The 22,020-nt window shown below is 44.9% G+C and overlaps 1 protein-coding gene across 6 annotated transcripts in view; it reads left to right on the top strand.

Annotated features, from left to right (window-relative positions):
* Positions 1-22,020, top strand: part of LOC121550240 (oxysterol-binding protein-related protein 8) — a 176,387-nt gene that overhangs the window by 87,785 nt on the left and 66,582 nt on the right. For 4 of the 6 annotated variants that reach the window (XM_045213597.1, XM_045213598.1, XM_045213600.1 and 1 more), the window contains 2 exons: positions 1,126-1,162; positions 6,758-6,979. In XM_045213597.1, the coding sequence (XP_045069532.1) occupies positions 1,126-1,162; positions 6,758-6,979 (259 nt within the window). Of the gene's footprint in view, positions 1-1,125; positions 1,163-2,939; positions 2,969-6,757; positions 6,980-22,020 lie in introns of those variants that run through there. The other 2 variants (XM_045213599.1, XM_045213601.1) reach the window with 2 other exon arrangements.

Here is a 22,020-nt window from a genome sequence, read left to right as displayed (position 1 = left end):
GGGAGACACGCCCAACCCACCCACCCACCCAGTGCTGTTTGTTGTCTCTGGATGATCCCTCTTCATCCCTGGTACTCCTGTAATCTCTGCTAATCCAGGCTACTCCCGGTGTGTGTAGATTGTGGTCGGCACAACTGGTGTGTGTGTGTGTGTGTGTGTGTGTGTGTGTGTGTTGATTTGTCACTGGGTGTTATGTTACACCATCTCTTCTGGTGACCTTAGCCGCCTCCTCCTCCATTCAGTCACCGTGCTGTTGTCAGTATGCTGTTGTGGTCTGTTGTCAGTGTGGTGTTGTGGTCTGTTGTCAGTGGTGTTGTCAGCGTGGTGTTGTGGTCTGTTGTCAGTGTGGCGTTGTGGTCTGTTGTCAGTATGGTGTTGTGGTCTGTTGTCAGTGTTGTGTTGTCAGTATGGTGTTGTGGTCTGTTGTCAGTGTGGTGTTGTGGTCTGTTGTCAGTGTGGTGTTGTCAGTATGGTGTTGTGGTCTGTTGTCAGTGTTGTGTTGTCAGTGTGGTGTTGTGGTCTGTTGTCAGTGTGGTGTTGTGGTCTGTTGTCAGTGTGGTGTTGTGGTCTGTTGTCAGTATGCTGTTGTGGTCTGTTGTCAGTATGGTGTTGTGGTCTGTTGTCAGTATGGTGTTGTCAGTGTGGTGGTCTGTTGTCAGTGTGGTGTTGTCAGTATGGTGTTGTGGTCTGTTGTCAGTTTGGTGTTGTCAGTATGGTGTTGTGGTCTGTTGTCAGTGTGGTGTTGTCAGTATGGTGTTGTGGTCTGTTGTCAGTATGGTGTTGTCAGTATGGTGTTGTGATCGTTATTATTTTACTAACGTCTGTTCTCCTTTTTTGTATTTTGTCTTCTTGTTTTTCATCATCCTCTGTGGTTTCTGCTGCCGTGTCCTTCACCACCACCACTGCTGCACACAAACTCCACCTTTCTACCAACCAACATCACCTTGACCACTTGACTGCCTGGATGGACCCCTACCCCTCCTCCTCTCTCTCTCTCTATCTCTCTCTCTTTCGCTTTCTTTCTCTCTCTTTCTCTCTCTCTCTCTCTTTCTCTCACCCCCCCCACATCTCTCTCTCTCTCTTCCCCCATCTCTCGCTGCCTGTCCCAACCCTTCCCCGTACCAGCTCCATGTAGAGATCAGAGAGCACCCCACCACATCAGGTAAGCCACTGACCTTTGGAAGGGACAGGAAGGGGTGAGGAGGCAGTAGAGGAGGGGTGAGAGGGCTCCCAGGGGGTAACAGGCTAACGTCCTTCAACTCAACACCTCAATAGGACAGGGATACATTTATAGGTCGTGTTACAGTAGCCAGATGTGACCTGTTTGTGTTTAACTTTAAATGAATGTTATGCATTCCAAGTTATAGGAAATTATTTCTCTGGGTAGGCCTAAAGTTTGGAGTGGGTGAAAGTTGTCTGTAACTCTATGATATTGTACATCACATGAATGGCTGAACAGCGCTGATCTAGTTTCACAGTAGCTTTGGTATGGTTCTACAGTGCACTGTTTTGATGAGCAACAATATTTCCAATAGCTACTCACTGACTCACTGAAATGTCACTTGCAGTTGTTGAGTTCACTATCTAGGCCTACTGCTGTGTCCCGTATGGCATTGAGTTTCCTAGTGATGGTGTTGAGTTTCCTAGTGATGGTGTTGAGTTTCCTAGTGATGGTGTTGAGTTTCCTAGTGATGGCGTTGAGTTTCCTAGTGATGGCGTTGAGTTTCCTAGTGATGGCGTTGAGTTTCCTAGAGATGGCATTGAGTTTCCTAGGGATGGCGTTGAGTTTCCTAGTGATGGCATTGAGTTTCCTAGGGATGGCATTGAGTTTCCTAGGGATGGCATTGAGTTTCCTAGGGATGGCGTTGAGTTTCCTAGGGATGGCATTGAGTTTCCTAGGGATGGCATTGAGTTTCCTAGGGATGGCATTGAGTTTCCTAGGGATGGCATTGAGTTTCCTAGGGATGGCATTGAGTTTCCTAGGGATGGCATTGAGTTTCCTAGTGATGGCATTGAGTTTCCTAGGGATGGCATTGAGTTTCCTAGGGATGGCATTGAGTTTCCTAGTGATGGTGTTGAGTTTCCTAGGGATGGCATTGAGTTTCCTAGGGATGGCATTGAGTTTCCTAGGGATGGCATTGAGTTTCCTAGGGATGGCATTGAGTTTCCTAGGGATGGCATTGAGTTTCCTAGGGATGGAGTTGAGTTTCCTAGTAATGGCGTTGAGTTTCCTAGTAATGGCGTTGAGTTTCCTAGTGATGGCGTTGAGTTTCCTAGTGATGGCGTTGAGTTTCCTAGTGATGGCGTTGACTGTTGTACAGTACTCTGTTTTGGTGAGCCACAATATTTCCAATGTCACTTGCAGTTGTTGAGTTCTCTATCTAGGCCTACGGCTGTGTCCTGTATGGCACTCTATTCCCTACATAGCGCACTATGTTTGACCATAGCCCTATGGCCCTGGTCAAAAGTAGTGCACTAAGTAGGGAATAGGGTACCATTTGGGATGCAACCTGCCTCTCTATGCCATACTGCAGGACTGGCATAGCTTGATGGCTTTTAAAGGTGACCCGTTTTGGCAGGGCTGGGCATGGAGTCCCCATTATAGAGGACCCATTGGCACTGGGGATATCACTCACTTCTAGTAATTACAGAGGCAGAAAATACAACACTAAACAGACTAAACTCTATGAACTTGCTTTATGTCAAATATGGTGTTCTTTAGCTTGGAAAATAAACACATGACTCTGGGTCACATCATAATGCTGTATGTTTCCAAGATTAGGACGGTTTTCCTCAAGAAATGAGAGAGAGAGACAACAGACAACACAGCTGAATGGAGAGAGAGAGAGAGAGAGAGAGAGAGAGAGAACAGACAACACAGCTGAATGGAGAGAGAGAGAACAGACAACACAGCTGAATGGAGAGAGAGAGAACAGACAACACAGCTGAATGGAGAGAGAGAGAACAGGTTTTGTTTCCTTGCCATGATACCTCCCCTCTCTCCTGTCTCCTACTATACACTGTCTAGTGTGCACTATCTCTCCCCTACCATACACTGTCTAGTGTACACTATCTCTCCTCTACTATTCACTGTCTAGTGTACACTATGTCTCCTCTACTATTCACTGTCTAGTGTACACTATCGCTCCTCTACTATTCACTGTCTAGTGTGCACTCTCTCTCTTTTTTCAGGGGGTGCTATAGCACCCTAGCCTCCCTGCTTCCTGCTGCTATGCAGAAGACTTAGTCAGATGTTGAAGTCAGTCTGTGTGCATTTTAATAATCTGACACTGTTCTGTCTGAACCCTAGGTCAAAGGGATGATGGTCACATGGGCATTTTACATCGTCATGGTGATGTGGCCAGTGACACTTTGCTTCTTGAAAGTCCAATATAATGAAAACTTGACTGCTGACATGCAAAACATTTTGGAATTGCATCAACAGTGGAATAATGAAAAAAATACCAAACAATAGTTTCTGAGTGGATTTTCCCGTTAAGAGCGCTACTACAGTGGGGGAAAAAAGTATTTAGTCAGTCACCAATTGTGCAAGTTCTCCCACTTAAAAAGATGAGAGAGGCCTGTAATTTTCATCATAGGTACACGTCAACTATGACAGACAAAATTAGATTTTTTTTCTCCAGAAAATCACATTGTAGGATTTTTTATGAATTTATTTGCAAATTATGGTGGAAAATAAGTATTTGGTCAATAACAAAAGTTTCTCAACACTTTGTTATATACCCTTTGTTGGCAATGACACAGGTCAAACGTTTTCTGTAAGTCTTCACAAGGTTTTCACACACTGTTGCTGGTATTTTGGCCCATTCCTCCATGCAGATCTCCTCTAGAGCAGTGATGTTTTGGGGCTGTCGCTGGGCAACACGGACTTTCAACTCCCTCCAAAGATTTTCTATGGGGTTGAGATCTGGAGACTGGCTAGGCCACTCCAGGACCTTGAAATGCTTCTTACGAAGCCACTCCTTCGTTGCCCGGGCGGTGTGTTTGGGATCATTGTCATGCTGAAAGACCCAGCCACGTTTCATCTTCAATGCCCTTGCTGATGGAAGGAGGTTTTCACTCAAAATCTCACGATACATGGTCCCATTCTTTCTTTCCTTTACACGGATCAGTCGTCCTGGTCCCTTTGCAGAAAAACAGCCCCAAAGCATGATGTTTCTACCCCCATGCTTCACAGTAGGTATGGTGTTCTTTGAATGCAACTCAGCATTCTTTGTCCTCCAAACACGACGAGTTGAGTTTTTACCAAAAAGTTATATTTTGGTTTCATCTGACCTTCTCCCAATCCTCTTCTGGATCATCCAAATGCACTCTAGCAAACTTCAGACGGGCCTGGACATGTACTGGCTTAAGCAGGGGGACACGTCTGGCACTGCAGGATTTGAGTCCCTGGCGGCGTAGTGTGTTACTGATGGTAGGCTTTGTTACTTTGGTCCCAGCTCTCTGCAGGTCATTCACTAGGTCCCCCCGTGTGGTTCTGTGATTTTTGCTCACCGTTCTTGTGATCATTTTGACCCCACGGCGTGAGATCTTGCGTGGAGCCCCAGATCGAGAGAGATTATCAGTGGTCTTGTACAGTGGGGAGAACAAGTATTTGATACACTGCCGATTTTGCAGGTTTTCCTACTTACAAAGCATGTAGAGGTCTGTAATTTTTATCATATGTACACTTCAACTGTGAGAGACGGAATCTCCAGAAATAAATCCAGAAAATCACATTGTATGATTTTTAAGTAATTAATTTGCATTTTATTGCATGACATAAGTATTTGATACATCAGAAAAGCAGAACTTAATATTTGGTACAGAAACCTTTGTTTGCAATTACAGAGATCATACGTTTCCTGTAGGACCTGACCAGGTTTGCACACACTGCAGCAGGGATTTTGGCCCACTCCTCCATACAGACCTTCTCCAGATCCTTCAGGTTTGGGGGGCTGTCGCTGGGCAATACGGACTTTCAGCTCCCTCCAAAGATTTTCTATTGGGTTCAGGTCTGGAGACTGGCTAGGCCACTCCAGGACCTTGAGATGCTTCTTACGGAGCCACTCCTTAGTTGCCCTGGCTGTGTGTTTCGGTCGTTGTCATGCTGGAAGACCCAGCCACGACCCATCTTCAATGCTCTTACTGAGGGAAGGAGGTTGTTGGCCAAGATCTCGCAATACATGGCCCCATCCATCCTCCCCTCAATACGGTGCAGTTGTCCTGTCCCCTTTGCAGAAAAGCATCCCCAAAGAATTATGTTTCCACCTCCATGCTTTATGGTTGGGATGGTGTTCTTGGGGTTGTACTCATCCTTCTTCTTCCTCCATACACGGCGAGTGGAGTTTAGACCAAAAAGCTATATTTTTGTCTCATCAGACCACATGACCTTCGCCCATTCCTCCTCTGGATCATCCAGATGGTCATTGGCAAACTTCAGACGGGCCTGGACATGCGCTGGCTTGAGCAGGGGGACCTTGCGTGCGCTGCAGGATTTTAATCCATGACGGCGTAGTGTGTTACTAATGGTTTTCTTTGAGACTGTGGTCCCAGCTCTCTTCAGGTCATTGACCAGGTCCTGCAGTGTAGTTCTGGGCTGATCCCTCACCTTCCTCATGATCATTGGTGCCCCACGAGGTGAGATCTTGCATGGAGCCCCAGACGGAGGGTGATTGACCGTCATCTTGAACTTCTTCCATTTTCTAATAATTGCGCCAACAGTTGTTGCCTTCTCACCAAGCTGCTTGCCTATTGTCCTGTAGCCCATCCCACCCTTGTGCAGGTCTACAATTTTATCCCTGATGTCCTTACACAGCTCTCTGGTCTTGGCCATTGTGGAGAGGCTGGAGTCTGTTTGATTGAGTGTGTGGACAGGTCTTTTATACAGGTAACGAGTTCAAACAGGTGCAGTTAATACAGGTAATGAGTGGAGAACAGGAGGGCTTCTTAAAGAAAAACTAACAGGTCTGTGAGAGCCGGAATTCTTACTGGTTGGTAGGTGATCAAATACTTATTTTCCACCATAATTTGCAAATAAATTCATAAAAAATCCTACAATGTGATTTTCTGGAATTTTTTTCTCAATTTGTCTGTCATAGTTGACGTGTACCTATGATGAAAATTACAGGCCTCTCTCATCTTTTTAAGTGGGAGAACTTGCACAATTGGTGGCTGACTAAATACTTTTTTCCCCCACTGTAGATGGTTTCTGAGTGGATTTTCCCGTTAAGAGCGCTACTAGATAGTTTCTGAGTGGATTGTCCCTTTAAGAGCGCTACTAGGCACAGTGTGTTCTCTACCTAGGATGTTATTCATTGAATATGCTGTGTGTACTTCACGTACACTAAACCAAACCTACTTAACCCTTAGCCATAGAGTTAATAAGTATTTTTACTATACTGAGCTATTCTCTGCTTTAATATGTTATGACGCTCTAGGGTGAAGTTTCCGCTTGGTACAGATCTAGGATCAGCTTCCCCTCCCCCAATCCTAACCTTAACCATTAGTGGGAAAAATGCAACTCTAGGGGCAACTTCACCCTACTTTGTGTTAGATGGACTCTTTACAACCGTGCCACTAGAGGGCACCGTGTAATCATTATCTTTTATCATCACAAGTGAGGGAGGAGAACCTCTGCTGCTCAGCCTGTTGGTCAGCAGATGGAAATTAATCTCTCCCCCTCTCTCTCATCTTCTCTCTTTCTCTCCCTCTCTCTCTCTTTCTCTCTCTATCTCTCTCTCTTTCTCTCCTCCAGCTGTCTTAATTCCCAGTGATGACTCCATCATATTGACCCCAGGGAGGATGAGCCAGCGAAGCCAGGGGAAGGAACGAGAAAAGAGGGAGGAGAAGGAGAGGGAGAAGGAGAAGGAGAGGGAGAGGGAGAAGGAGAAGGAGAAGGATGGGAGCCTCCACACGCCCAGCAGAGATCACCTTGCCAGCCCCTCTTCCCTCAGCCCCGGGCTCAGCTACACCCATGGTAAGACCTCCCTCTAAGCACAGACCCAGGGTCAGTTATCTCTTATCCTCCGTAGTAACCTCAATATTGAAGTAGTAAAATGAATCTGATCTTAGATCAGCGCTTGGGGGCATCTTTGTTCTGTCCATTGAGTTGAGGGCTATCCTCAGTGAGCTGATGTTCCTGAACCACAGTGTCCTCTGGAGGTTGGTGAGCTCTGCTAGGCACCATGCAACCAACAGGGTTGAAGCAGATAACATGGTAAGCCCAGAGGTTGCCAATGCTCTAAGCAAAATGATCTGATGTTTAAAAAAAAAAAAAAAATGTATTGAGGCTAGTACATGACAAGGCGTGGGTGTGTTTTTTAAGGGGGTCTGGGAAGGTTTTTACCCTCCAAATGTCCAAAATGGTTCCTCCTACTGTACTTTCCTTCTGGGATGTTCCATTATCTACCACCAGGGGGAGCAGAAGCTAAAAGGAAAAATAAAGTCTCTATTTATTCTAGAGCACCTTCAAATCAAATGTGTCTGCATTCTATCAGAACAAGCTACACTTCTCTCAAAAGAGACCTGAGCGGTGCGATTGGGGGGATTTATACAACTGGGTAACCAGTAGTTGCACAAAAGGAAATAATTCTGGTATAGAACCATAATAAAAGTTTAAAAAACTGCTTTGAGTATTTATTTTATTTTTTATTTTACCTTTATTTAACTAGGCAAGTCAGTTAAAAACAAATTCTTATTTACAATGACGGCCTACACCGGCCAAACCCGGATGACGCTGGGCCAATTGTGCGCCGCCCTATGGGACTCCCAATCACGGCCGGTTGTGTTACAGCCTGGAATCGAACCAGGGGGTCTGTAGTGACGCCTCAAGCACTGAGATGCAGTGCCTTAGACCGCTGTGCCACTCGGGAGCATATGAGGGGGAGATGGTTGCATTTATATTGCTAGTACCTAGGCCTCTATACAGCTCTGTGATGTAGTCTGGTAAGCCAATACATCCAGTGTTATTTTCCTAGTGTCAGTTTCTCAGTTGTGGTTGTTGCTGGTTTGCTCTTCTGAGTAGAAGAATGTAGGCGGCGCTTCACAGGTAATGCCGTCCCAAAGGGCAGAGAATCCAATAAGGATGAAAGGCTGGGAGGCAACAATCCCGGTGATCTGTATCCTTTATTCAGTGTGAACTCAGACAGGCTGTGAACACGTGTGAAGGCCATCGTGACATTTACCAGTCTGTTGTTGGTCCAACGTCACTATACCCTCCATTTATCATGACAGCACATTGGATGCATCCCAAATGGCACCCTATTTTCTAGTTAGTGCCACATGGCCCTGGTCCAAAGTAGTGCACTAAATGGGACGCGTCTATTATCTCTCTCCTATTGTGATTCAGAGGCATCAGTCTATCAGTAGGGGATCTAGACATAGTGTTCTTCTTAAGGTCTCACAATTTGGAATATTTCCTGATGTTCAATGGCCATTTCAACTGATGATACCCAATGATTCTTGAAGAATATAACTTAGAAATGCCTTTTGAGATTCAGACAGCTGTCTTCTCCTATCATAACCCTGCATTAAAAGGTACCAATACTCCATTGTTTATGTGTTTAATTTTGTTGTCTTTGGAAACAAGCGATGTAGTCTATAGCTTCAAAGTAAGTTTAAACTATTATGCTATGCTCGTGGACTGTCGGTCCCTGGCGGGGCTGCCGTCAGGCTGAAAGATGAACTCCAGATTGTGGCTTTAAAGGCCAAAAAGTCCCTCCCCGCTTTAGATTCTGCCAAGTGTTCCTACCTACTTGAAAGAGGGGATGTGAATGCCTGTCCTAGTTCCAAAACAAACATTATCTATGAGAAGTATATGGTTCAGATAGGTTAAACTCTTAAATCATTGGAACTCTTTAGCCCTGGGCCAGGTTTCCATGGTAACCTGCACTGCCTCAAGTAGCCTCTTTATATTGTGAGGGAAATGATGCTGTATTGGCCCCAAACAGTGTTGTGTGGATCAAGATTGTAAATGATGCATTCCATTTCAGCTTCTCTTGACCGGTTATTTGTCCCCCAATTTGCATGCTCTGGTCCTAATCATTACTAGTCTGGCTATTATAAAAATATTTTATGACCTCATTAGTTGGATATAACCAAATAATTATGTTAATTGATCCTACACAAAACTGATATTTATTCGGAATAGTACAAACCTGGATAATCAAAGTTTAGATAGGCTATAGACAGTAATAATGCCCAAAACACATTGTATGATATTGCATGAGGCTAGATTCCCTCTGCAGATAAGGGATCTGCCTCAGTCCCTGCCTGCACATGGACAGCCTACCAAGCAAGGCCTTTCTCCCTGCCATGGAACTGTTATGCTAAAATAGACCCAGACCCAGCATGTTGACTCTCATGGCAATACACATCTGCTTTCCAGACACTCTGTCTTTAACTTTCTCTATCTCCTCGCTCACCCTGGCCAGGTAGACGGACAGCGGGAGAGATGGAGGGAGGGAGTGTAGGAATGAGGGAGAGAGGGAGGGAGCAGGTGGGGCCAACCCGGATTTAGGCTCAGCCTCAGGGATTACGCCCTGTCAACCGGGGTTAACATGGATGGGGACACCCGTCTGAACCAATCGCAGCCCTTTCCTACTTCCTGCCTGGCCATCCACTAATGGAAGGCTGTGCCTGAGGAGCTCAGAGTATTTTTGCAGGATCAGTTGGAGATCAGGAGAACCGGATGGACGATCTCGGGGTCTCTGGGCCTGGGCTCGCCCTGGATGTCTGTAGGCTGGGAAAGCACGGCTGGTGGGGAGAATATATATATATAGAGTGGTTTCAGTTCACTGGTAAGGACGTTTGTCTCCAATTGACCTTGGTTGGCGTTATCCTTATGTCGCCACGGCGGCGGAAGGCAAGTACGGCCAAGTCGTATTGAGATGGTAGTGTCTCTGTAGCTAAGCAGCTGTTAGCATTTGGGGCTAATGGAGAGATGCAGCTTTAGCGGTGGAGATGTAGCATTAGGAGCTAACAGAGAGATGTAGCATTAGGACATAACATAGAGATGCAGCAGTAGGAACTATTTATTTATTTTATTTTATTTCACCTTTATTTAACCAGGTAAGCCAGTTGAGAACAAGTTCTCATTTACAACTGCGACCTTGCCAAGATAAAGCAAAGCAGTGTGATAAAAACAACAACACAGAGTTACATATGGGGTAAACAAAACATAAAGTCAAAAAATACAACAGAAAATATATATACAGTGTGTGCAAATGTAGCAAGTTATGGAGGTAAGGCAATAAATAGGCTATAGTGCAAAATAATTACAATTAGTATTAACACTGGAATGCTAGATGTGCAAGAGAATATGTGCAAATAGAGATACTGGGGTGCAAAAGAGCAAAATAAATAACAATATAGGGATGAGGTAGTTGGGTGGGCTAATTTCAGATGGGCTGTGTACAGGTGCAGTGATTGGTAAGGTGCTCTGACAACTGATGCTTAAAGTTAGTGAGGGAGATAAGAGTCTCCAGCTTCAGAGATTTTTGCAATTCGTTCCAGTCATTGGCAGCAGAGAACTGGAAGGAATGGCGGCCAAAGGAGGTGTTGGCTTTGGGGATGACCAGTGAGATATACCTGCTGGAGCGCAGACTACGGGTGGGTGCTGCTATGGTGACCAATGAGCTAAGATAAGGCGGGGATTTGCCTAGCAGTGATTTATAGATGGCCTGGAGCCAGTGGGTTTGACGACGAACATGTAGTGAGGACCAGCCAACAAGAGCGTACAGGTCACAGTGGTGGGTAGTGTATGGGGCTTTGGAGACAAAACGGATGGCACTGTGATAGACTACATCCAATTTGCTGAGTAGAGTGCTGGAGGCTATTTTGTAAATGACATCGCCGAAGTCAAGGATCGGTAGGATAGTCAGTTTTACAAGGGCATGTTTGGCAGCATGAGTGAAGGAGGCTTTGTTGCGAAATAGGACGCCGATTCTAGATTTAACTTTGGATTGGAGATTCTTAATGTGAGTCTGGAAAGAGAGTTTACAGTCTAACCAGACACCTAGATATTTGTAGTTGTCCACATACTCTAGGTCAGACCCGTCGAGAGTAGTGATTCTAGTCGGGTGAGCGGGTGCCAGCAGCGTTCGATTGAAGAGCATACATTTAGTTTTACTAGTGTTTAAGAGCAGGTGGAGGCTACTGAAGGAGTGTTGTATGGCATTGAAGCTCGTTTGGAGGTTTGTTAACACAGTGTCCAATGAAGGGCCAGATGTATACAAAATGGTGTCGTCTGCGTAGAGGTGGATCTGAGAGTCACCAGCAGCAAGAGCGACATCATTGATATACACAGAGAAAAGAGTCGGCCCAAGAATTGAACCCTGTGGCACCCCCATAGAGACTGCCATAGGTCCAGACAACAGGCCCTCCGATTTGACACATTGAACTCTATCTGAGAAGTAGTTGGTGAACCAGGTGAGGCAGTCATTTGAGAAACCAAGGCTATTTAGTCTGCCAATAAACCGAGAGATGCAGCATTAGGAGCTAACAGAGAGATGTAGCATTAGGAGCTAACAGAGAGATGTAGCATTGTGAGCTAACAGAGAGATGCAGCATTAGGAGCTAACAAAGAGATGTAGCATTAGGAGTTAACAGAGAGATGTAGCATTAGTAGCTAACAGAGAGATGTAGCATTAGGAGCTAACAGAGAGATGTAGCATTAGGAGCTAACAGAGAGATGTAGCATTAGGAGCTAACAGAGAGATGTAGTATTAGGAGTTAACAGAGAGATGTAGCATTAGGAGCTAACAGAGAGATGTAGCATTAGGAGCTAACAGAGAGATGTAGCATTAGGAGCTAACAGAGAGATGTAGTATTAGGAGTTAACAGAGAGATGTAGCATTAGGAGCTAACAGAGAGCTGTAGCATTATGATCCTTCTTTTGGTCTCTGCCATGCTTCTCCATCTGAAAGATCTTCCCTTTAGAATCCCTGTTTTGTTATGCTAGAATACTATGTGTGCGCGTGCAGCTAAAACCTGTCCGGTGGGGATAGAATGAATGCAATCAAACCCGAGTCAAACAAGGACTATAAAGCGGCTAATAAGATTCAGCCATGTGCACTGAAGCATAGCATGGATCTATATTCCCCAGCTCAGCATAGACTGCTATATACTGTAGAAGGATACAGTAAGGTACATCATATGCTACTATATACTGTAGAAGGATACAGTAAGGTACATCATATACTACTATATACTGTAAGGCAATGATACAGTAAGGTACATCATACTACTATATACTGTAGAAGGATACAGTAAGGTACATCATATACTGTAAGGCAAGGATACAGTAAGGTACATCATATACTACTATATACTGTAAGGCAAGGATACAGTAAGGTACATCATATACTACAATATACTGTAAGGCAAGGATACAGTAAGGTACATTATATACTACTACTAGGACACAGTAAGGTGCTCCTAGGTCCACTCCTCCACAAAGCCTCTTTGTCACACATCTAATCCCTAGTTTACAGGGTCTCTGGCCCTTTATAGAAAGATTCTAGGAGATCCTACCAGGAGATAGTGATATGGTCTCTGGCCCTACATGAAAGGATTCCAGGAGATCCAACCAGGAGATAGTGATATGGTGCCTGGCCTACATGGAAGGATTCCAGGAGATCCTACCAGGAGATAGTGATATGGTGCCTGGCCCTACATGGAAGGATTCCAGGAGATCCTACCAGGAGATAGTGATATGGTGCCTGGCCCTACATGGAAGGATTCCAGGAGATCCTACCAGGAGATAGTGATATGGTGCCTGGCCCTACATGGAAGGATTCCAGGAGATCCAACTAGGAGATAGTGATATGGTGCCTGGCCCTACATGGAAGGATTCCAGGAGATCCTACCAGGAGATAGTGATATGGTGCCTGGCCCTACATGGAATGATTCCAGGAGATCCTACCAGGAGATAGTGATATGGTGCCTGGCCCTACATGGAAGGATTCCAGGAGATCCTACCAGGAGATAGTGATATGGTGCCTGGCCCTACATGGAAGGATTCCAGCAGTTCCTACCAGGAGATAGTGATATGGTGCCTGGCCCTACATGGAAGGATTCCAGGAGTTCCTACCAGGAGATAGTGATATGGTGCCTGGCCCTACATGGAAGGATTCCAGGAGTTCCTACCAGGAGATAGTGATATTTTACATTTACATTTTAGTCATTTAGCAGACGCTCTTATCCAGAGCGATTTACAGTTAGTGAGTGCATACATTTTTCATACTGGCACCCCGTGGGAATCGAACCCACAACCCTGGCGTTGCAAGCGCCATGCTCTACCAACTGAGCTACACGGGACGGTGTCTGGCCATACATGGAAGGATTCCAGGAGATCCTACCAGGAGATAGTGATAGTAGTCCCGTGTAGCTCTGGATAAGAGCGTCTGCTAAATGACTAAAATGTAAATGTATAGTGATATGGTGTCTGGCCCCACATGGACAGATTCCTGGAGATCCTACCAGGACATACAGTGATACTGTCTCTGGCACTACATGAAAGGATTCCAGGAGATCCTACCAGGAGATAGTGATATGGTCTCTGGCCCTACATGAAAGGATTCCAGGAGATCCTACCAGGAGATAGTGATATGGTGTCTGGCGGCTATATACAAATGCATTGTTCTACGACTAGGCTTATAGCTGACTGCCTGCAAAACACATCATCATGACAGTTTTTGTTCTGCTGTCGAAATACAACTCAATTCAGTGGTTGTATCAAATCAATCAAATCAAATTGTATTGGTCACACATATTTAGCAGATGTTATTGCGGGTGTAGCAAAATGCTTGTATTTCTAGCTCCAACAGTGCAGTAATATCTAACAATACACACAAATCTAAAAGTAAAAGAATGGAATTAAGAAATATAGAAATATTAGGACGAGCAATGTCGGAGTCCGGAGTATAAATATGTATGTATGTATGTATGTACGTACAGTGAGGAAAAAAAGTATTTGATCCCCTGCTGATTTTGTACATTTGCCCACTGACAAAGACATGATCAGTCAATAATTTTAATGGTAGGTTTATTTGAACAGTGAGAGACAGAATAACAACAAAAAAATCCAGAAAAAGCATGTCAGAAATGTTATAAATTGATTTGCATTTTAATGAGGGAAAGAAGTATTTGACCCCTCTGCAAAACATGACTTAGTACTTGGTGGCAAAACCCTTGTTGGCAATCACAGAGGTCAGACGTTTCTTGTAGTTGGCCACCAGGTTTGCACACATCTCAGGAGGGATTTTGTCCCACTCCTCTTTGCAGATCTTCTCCAAGTCATTAAGGTTTCGAGGCTGACGTTTGGCAACTCGAACCTTCAGCTCCCTCCACAGATTTTCTATGGGATTACGGTCTGGAGACTGGCTAGGCCACTCCAGGACCTTAATGTGCTTCTTCTTGAGCCACTCCTTTGTTGCCTTGGCCGTGTGTTTTGGGTCATTGTCATGCTGGAATACCCATCCACGACCCATTTTCAATGCACTGGCTGAGGGAAGGAGGTTCTCACCCAAGATTTGACGGTACATGGCCCCGTCCATCGTCCCTTTGATGCAGTGAAGTTGTCCTGTCCCCTTAGCAGAAAAACACTCCCAAAGCATAATGTTTCCACCTCCATGTTTGATGGTGGGGATGGTGTTATTGGGGTCATAGGCAGCATTCCTCCTCCTCCAAACACGGCAAGTTGAGTTGATGCCAAAGAGCTCAATTTTGGTCTCATCTGACCACAACACTTTCACCCAGTTCTCCTCTGAATCATTTAGATGTTCATTGGCAAACTTCAGACGGGCCTGTATATGTGATGTCTTGAGCAGGGGGACCTTGCGGGCGCTGCAGGATTTCAGTCCTTCACGGCGTAGTGTGTTACCAATTGTTTTCTTGGTGACTATGGTCCCAGCTGCCTTGAGATCATTGACAAGATCCTCCCGTGTAGTTCTGGGCTGATTCCTCACCGTTCTCATGATCATTGCCACTACACGAGGTGAGATCTTGCGTGGAGCCCCAGGCCGAGGGAGATTTACAGTTCTTTTGTGTTTCTTCCATTTGCGAATAATCGCACCAACTGTTGTCACCTTCTCACCAAGCTGCTTGGCGATGGTCTTGTAGCCCATTCCAGCCTTGTGTAGGTCTACAATCTTGTCCCTGACATCCTTGGAGAGCTCTTTGGTCTTGGCCATGGTGGAGAGTTTGGAATCTGATTGATTGATTGCTTCTGTGGACAGGTGTCTTTTATACAGGTAACAAGCTGAGATTAGGAGCACTCCCTTTAAGAGTGTGCTCCTAATATCAGCTCGTTACCTGTATAAAAGACACCTGGGAGCCAGAAATCTTTCTGAATGAGAGGGGGTCAAATACTTATTTCCCTCATTAAAATGCAAATCAATGTATAACATTTTTGACATGCGTTTTTCTGGATTTTTTTGTATGTATGTACAGTGGGGAAAAAAAGTATTTAGTCAGCCACCAATTGTGCAAGTTCTCCCACTTAAAAAGATGAGAGAGGCCTGTAATGTTCATCATAGGTACACGTCAACTATGACAGACAAAATGAGAAAAGAAAATCCAGAAAATCACATTGTAGGATTTTTAATGAATTTTTTTGCAAATTATGGTGGAAAATAAGTATTTGGTCAATAACAAAAGTTTCTCAATACTTTGTTATATACCCTTTGTTGGCAATGACACAGGTCAAACGTTTTCTGTAAGTCTTCACAAGGTTTTCACACACTGTTGCTGGTATTTTGGCCCATTCCTCCATGCAGATCTCCTCTAGAGCAGTGATGTTTTGGGGCTGTCGCTGGGCAACACGGACTTTCAACTCCCTCCAAAGATTTTCTATGGGGTTGAGATCTGGAGACTGGCTAGGCCACTCCAGGACCTTTGAAATGCTTCTTACGAAGCCACTCCTTCGTTGCCCGGGCGGTGTGTTTGGGATCATTGTCATGCTGAAAGACCCAGCCACGTTTCATCTTCAATGCCCTTCCTGATGGAAGGAGGTTTTCACTCAAAATCTCACGATACATGGCCCCATTCATTCTTTCCTTTACACGGATCAGTCGTCCTGGTACCTTTGCAGAAAAACAGCCCCAAAGCATGATGTTTCCACCCCCATGCTTCACAGTAGGTATGGTGTTCTTTGGATGCAACTCAGCATTCTTTGTCCTCCAAACACGACGAGTTGAGTTTTTACCAAAAAGTTTTATTTTGGTTTCATCTGACCATATGACATTCTCCCAATCCTCTTCTGGATCATCCAAATGCACTCTAGCAAACTTCAGACGGGCCTGGACATGTACTGGCTTAAGCAGGGGGACACGTCTGGCACTGCAGGATTTGAGTCCCTGGCGGCGTAGTGTGTTACTGATGGTAGGCTTTGTTACTTTGGTCCCAGCTCTCTGCAGGTCATTCACTAGGTCCCCCCGTGTGGTTCTGGGATTTTTGCTCACCGTTCTTGTGATCATTTTGACCCCACGGGGTGAGATCTTGCGTGGAGCCCCAGATCGAGGGAGATTATCAGTGGTCTTGTATGTCTTCCATTTCCTAATAATTGCTCCCACAGTTGATTTCTTCAAACCAAGCTGCTTACCTATTGCAGATTCAGTCTTCCCAGCCTGGTGCAGGTCTACAATTTTGTTTCTGGTGTCCTTTGACAGCTCTTTGGTCTTGGCCACATTGGAGTTTGGAGTGTGACTGTTTGAGGTTGTGGACAGGTGTCTTTTATACTGATAACAAGTTCAAACAGGTGCCATTAATACAGGTAACGAGTGGAGGACAGAGGAGCCTCTTAAAGAAGAAGTTACAGGTCTGTGAGAGCCAGAAATCTTGCTTGTTTGTAGGTGACCAAATACTTATTTTCCACCATAATTTGCAAATAAATTCATAGAAAATCCTACAATGTGATTTTCTGGAATTTTTTTTCTCAATTTGTCTGTCATAGTTGACGTGTACCTATGATGAATATTACAGGCCTCTCTCATCTTTTTAAGTGGGAGAACTTGCACAATTGGTGGCTGACTAAATACTTTTTTTCCCCACTGTATGTGATGGGATGTATAGACATTATGGACAGTATGTGGATATAATATGTAGTATATTAGAAGAATATGTAGGATGTATAGCAATAGTTGAATAGGATGGCATTGACTAGAATACAGTATATACATATGAAATGAGTAAAACATTATGTAAACATGATTAAAGTGACCAGTGATTCCATGTCTATGTACATAGAGCAGCAGCCTCTAAGGTGCAGGGTTGAGTAACCGGGTGGTAGCTGGCTAGTGACAGTGACTAAGTTCAGGGCAGGGTACTGGGTGGAGGCCGGCTAGTGATGACTATTTAACAGTCTGATGGCCTTAAGATAAAAGCTGTTTTTCATTCTCTCGGTCCCAGCTTTGATGCACCTGTACTGACCTTGCCTTCTGGATGATAGCGGGGTGAACAGGCCGTGTCTCGGTGGTTGGTCCTTGATGATCTTTTTTGACCTTCCTGTGACATTGGTTGCTGTAGGTGTCCTGGAGGGCAGGCAGTGTGCCCTCGGTGACGCGTTGGGCAGACCGCACCACCCTCTGGAGAGCCCTGCGGTTGCGGGCGGTGCAGTTGCCATACCAGGCGGTGATACAGCCCGACAGGATGCTCTTAATGGTGCATCTGTAAAAGTTTGTGAGGTCTCTTTGCGTATAAGACGTCTTAATGATAAATACACCAATAATACACCAAAAATGATTGGCATTGTCTGTCTTTTGGCTTTTGGGTACTTCACTGGGTCTGGCATTCACTGGAGTGGCTTTACCTCAGTGTGGCTCTCTGTACAGAGACCCCCCAGACCCTCTAGGAATACTAGCACCAGTGTTGTGTTACTGGTCATCTCGGATCCCAGACCCAAATCTTACATCTCCTGGCCTGTCACCTATGTTTTTACTAGGGCCGGGGTGATACCAGTATCGCAATATTTTTTCCATGGCAAAAATTAAAACATGAAGCAGACCAAACTCTTTGGTCCTTTGAAAACCTGCTGTATGTAACATATTGTGTGCTATAGCTTGGAAAATAAATACATGTGACTCTGGATGACAACATAATGATGTGTGTTTCCAACATTAGGGCTGTTTTCCTAAAGAAGTTAAATCCGCTTTGTGTTTTGTTTCCTTGCCACGATACTAAGGAGTATGGCGATACTGGTATCATCCCGGCTGTAGTTGTTACTGGTGAGCTATACTGGCCGTGGGTGACCCAGTCAGCTGCATGCCACTTAGGCAACAAAGCCCAACACCTGATACACTCCAGGGCTGCAGCCTAAATGAAACCCTATTAGAACCCTACCTATATAGTCTACTACTTTTGACCAGGGCACATAGGGCTCTGGTCAAAAGTAGTGCACTTTTCTAGGGAATAGGGTGCCATTTGGGACGCAGACTAGATGATGCAGGTATCGGAACAGAGCAAGGCACTTAACCCTAATTGCTCCAGGGTCGCCGTCAGTAATGGCTGATCCCTGGTCGTGACCTCACTCTCCGAGGGTGTCTGGGGGAGTGGGATATGCAAAAAACACATTTCCATTTTACACCACACACTTGTTCAGGTTGCACACTCCTCCATGTGTGAAACAGGACAAATATAAGCTCCCCCTATTTGACCTTTGCTGCCTAGCTACTATATCAAGTGAACTGGGCCGTAGAGGTTGGATTCAGAGAGGCTTGAGGCGACAGGACTCATAGTCTAGAGAGGGACCAACGTTGTGGGACTAACGTTGCTTTGAGAGAAAGAGCCATAAGCCCCGTTGTTCAACTTGCCATTGTTCATTCTAGGAACATATCTGAATAGATTTGACGAAATGTCACTTACCCTCAGTTTGGCTTTTAAATGTACCCATTCAGAAATGGAAAATGTCACTGTATTTCTGCTCTGAAATCAGTGGTTATTTAGTCAGATAGACAGTTATGCTTAAAATGGCTTCTAAAGTTTATAATTTCCATTTAAAAAAAAATCAGACTTGATTTGCCCTAATGACAAAGGAATCAACTCCACTAAAAAATTTCCATTAATTATAATCCACAGCAGTTGCCATACCAGGCAGTGATGCAACCAGTCAGGATGCTCTCAATGGTGCAGCTGTATAACCTTTTGAGGATCTGAGGACCCATGCCAAATCCTTTCAGTCTCCTTAGGGGGAATAGGTTTTGTCGTGCCCTCTTCATGACTGTCTTGGTGTGCTTGGACCATGTTAGTTTGTTGGTGATGTGGACACCAAGGAACTTGAAGCTCTCAACCTGCTCCACTACAGCCCCGTCGATGAGAATGGGGGCATGCTCGGTCCTCTTTTTTTTCCTGTAGTCCACAATCATCTCCTTTGTCTTGATCACGTTGAGGGAGAGGTTGTTGTCCTGGCACCACACGGCCAGGTCTCTGACCTCCTCCCTATAGGCTGTCTCATCGTTGTGTTGTCGGCAAACTTAATGATGGTGTTGGAGTCGTGCCTGGCCATGCAGTCATGGGTGAACAGGGAGTACAGGAGGGGACTGAGCATGCACCCCTGGGTTATAAAAAATATCTGAAACTTTGAACATCCCACGGAGCACCATTAAATCCATTATTAAAAAATGGAAATAATATGGCACCACAATAAACCTGCCAAGAGAGGGCCGCCCACCAAAACTCACGGACCAGGCAAGGAGGGCATTAATCAGAGAGGCAACAAAGAAACCAAAGACAATCCTGAAGGAGCTGCAACGCTCCACAGCGGAGATTGGAGTATCTGTCCATAGGACCACTTTAAGCCGTACACTTCACAGAGCTGGGCTTTACGGAAGAGTGGCCAGAAAAAAGACATTGCTTAAAGAAATAAATAAGCAAACACGTTTGGTGTTCGCCAAAAGGCATGTGGGAGACTCCCCAAACATATGGAAGAAGGTACTCTGGTCAGATGAGACTAAAATGTAGCTTTTTGGCCATCAAGGAAAATGCTATGTCTGGCGCAAACCCAACACCCTGAGAACACCATCCCCACAGTGAAGCATGGTGGTGGCAGCATCATGCTGTGGGGATGTTTTTCATCGGCAGGGACTGGGAAACTGGTCAGAAATTAAGGAATGATGGATGACGCTAAATACAGGGAAATTCTTGAGGGAAACCTGTTTCAGTCTTCCAGAGATTTGAGACTGGAACGGAGGTTCACCTTCCAGCAGGACAATGACCCTAAGCATACTGCTAAAGCAACACTCAAGTGGTTTAAGGGGAAACATTTAAATGTCTTGGAATGGCCTAGTCAAAGCCCAGACCTCAATCCAATTTAGAATCTGTGGTATGACTTAAAGATTGCTGTACACCAGCGGAACCCATCCAACTTGAAGGAGCTGGAGCAGTTTTGCCTTGAAGAATGGGCAAAAATCCCAGTGTCTAGATGTGCCAAGCTTATAGAGACATACCCCAAGAGACTTGCAGCTGTAATTGCTGCAAAAGGTGGCTCTACAAGGTATTGACTTTGGGGGGGTGAATAGTTATGCACGCTCAAGTTTTCTGTTTCACAAGAAAAAATATTTTGCATATTCAAAGTGATAGGCATGTTGTGTAAATCAAATGATACAAACCCCCCAAAAATCAATCAATTCCAGGTTGTAAGGCAACAAAATAGGAAAAATGCCAAGGGGGGTGAATACTTTCACAAGCCACTGTATATATGGTCATTGGTGCCAAGATAGTTGGTGTTGAGTTCTTTGAGGTAAGAATCAGAAAGTATCCATTGTTGCCACAACATTTCCTATTAAATACCAGGTAAATACCAGAAACTATCCATTGTTGACACACCATTTCCTATTAAATACCAGGTATGTTGACACACCATTTCCTATTAAATACCAGGTAAATACTAGAAAGTATCCATTGTTGACACACCATTTCCTATTAAATACCAGGTAAATACTAGAAAGTATCCATTGTTGACACACCATTTCCTATTAAATACCAGGTAAATACTAGAAACTATCCATTGTTGACACACCATTTTCTACTAAATACCAGGTAAGTACCTGTTGTTGCTCTACTTCCTGATATGCAGATGCCATGTGCTGTGCTGTAATGGAGAACCATTGTTTCTTTATCTTAATCCTGCATGTGGGGGCTAGTGTTACACACAGGGAGATGTGATAGCTAGCCGTCTGTGTAAAAATCCAGTGGAGTGTGATCCGGTCACCGTGTAGGATAAAGTTGCACTAGAGATGCTGATCTTGGGTCAGTTTTGCCTTTTTCCCACTAATGGTTAAGGTTTGGATATGGGGCGGGGAAGCTGATCCTAGGTCTGTGCCTACGGGAAACTTCACTCCGGAGCGACTATTGTGGTCCACATGGATGTCTGGGACTTAGTGTGTCTGTGTTCAGTCGCTAAAATGCTAATCTGTTCAAGGCACATTAGCTGATAACTGTCCAGTCATAGCCATGCATTATGTATTGGCCTGGACTACCTTTATCTCAGGATACGTTGACCCAGGCTATTGACCTGGACTGTCTTTATCTCAGGATACGTTGACCCAGGCTATTGACCTGGACTATCTTTATCTCAGGATACGTTGACCCAGGCTATTGACCTGGACTATCTTTATCTCAGGATACGTTGACCCAGGCTATTGACCTGGACTGTCTTTATCTCAGGATACATTGACCCAGGCTATTGACCTGGACTGTCTTTATCTCAGGATACGTTGACCCAGGCTATTGACCTGGACTGTCTTTATCTCAGGATACGTTGACCCAGACTATTGACCTGGACTGTCTTTATCTCAGGATACGTTGACCCAGGCTATTGACCTGGACTGTCTTTATCTCAGGATAGGTTGACCCAGGCTATTGACCTGGACTGTCTTTATCTCAGGATACGTTGACCCAGGCTATTGACCTGGACTGTCTTTATCTCAGGATACGTTGACCCAGGCTATTGACCTGGACTGTCTTTATCTCAGGATACGTTGACCCAGGCTAGTAGTGTGGATATGGTGGACACATGTAGAATGC

The sequence above is a fragment of the Coregonus clupeaformis genome, unplaced genomic scaffold (assembly GCF_020615455.1).
Source record: "Coregonus clupeaformis isolate EN_2021a unplaced genomic scaffold, ASM2061545v1 scaf0126, whole genome shotgun sequence".
Classification (NCBI taxonomy): domain Eukaryota; kingdom Metazoa; phylum Chordata; class Actinopteri; order Salmoniformes; family Salmonidae; genus Coregonus; species Coregonus clupeaformis.
The sequence above is the reverse complement of the archived record's forward strand: the minus strand, read 5'-3'. Positions and strand labels throughout refer to the sequence as shown.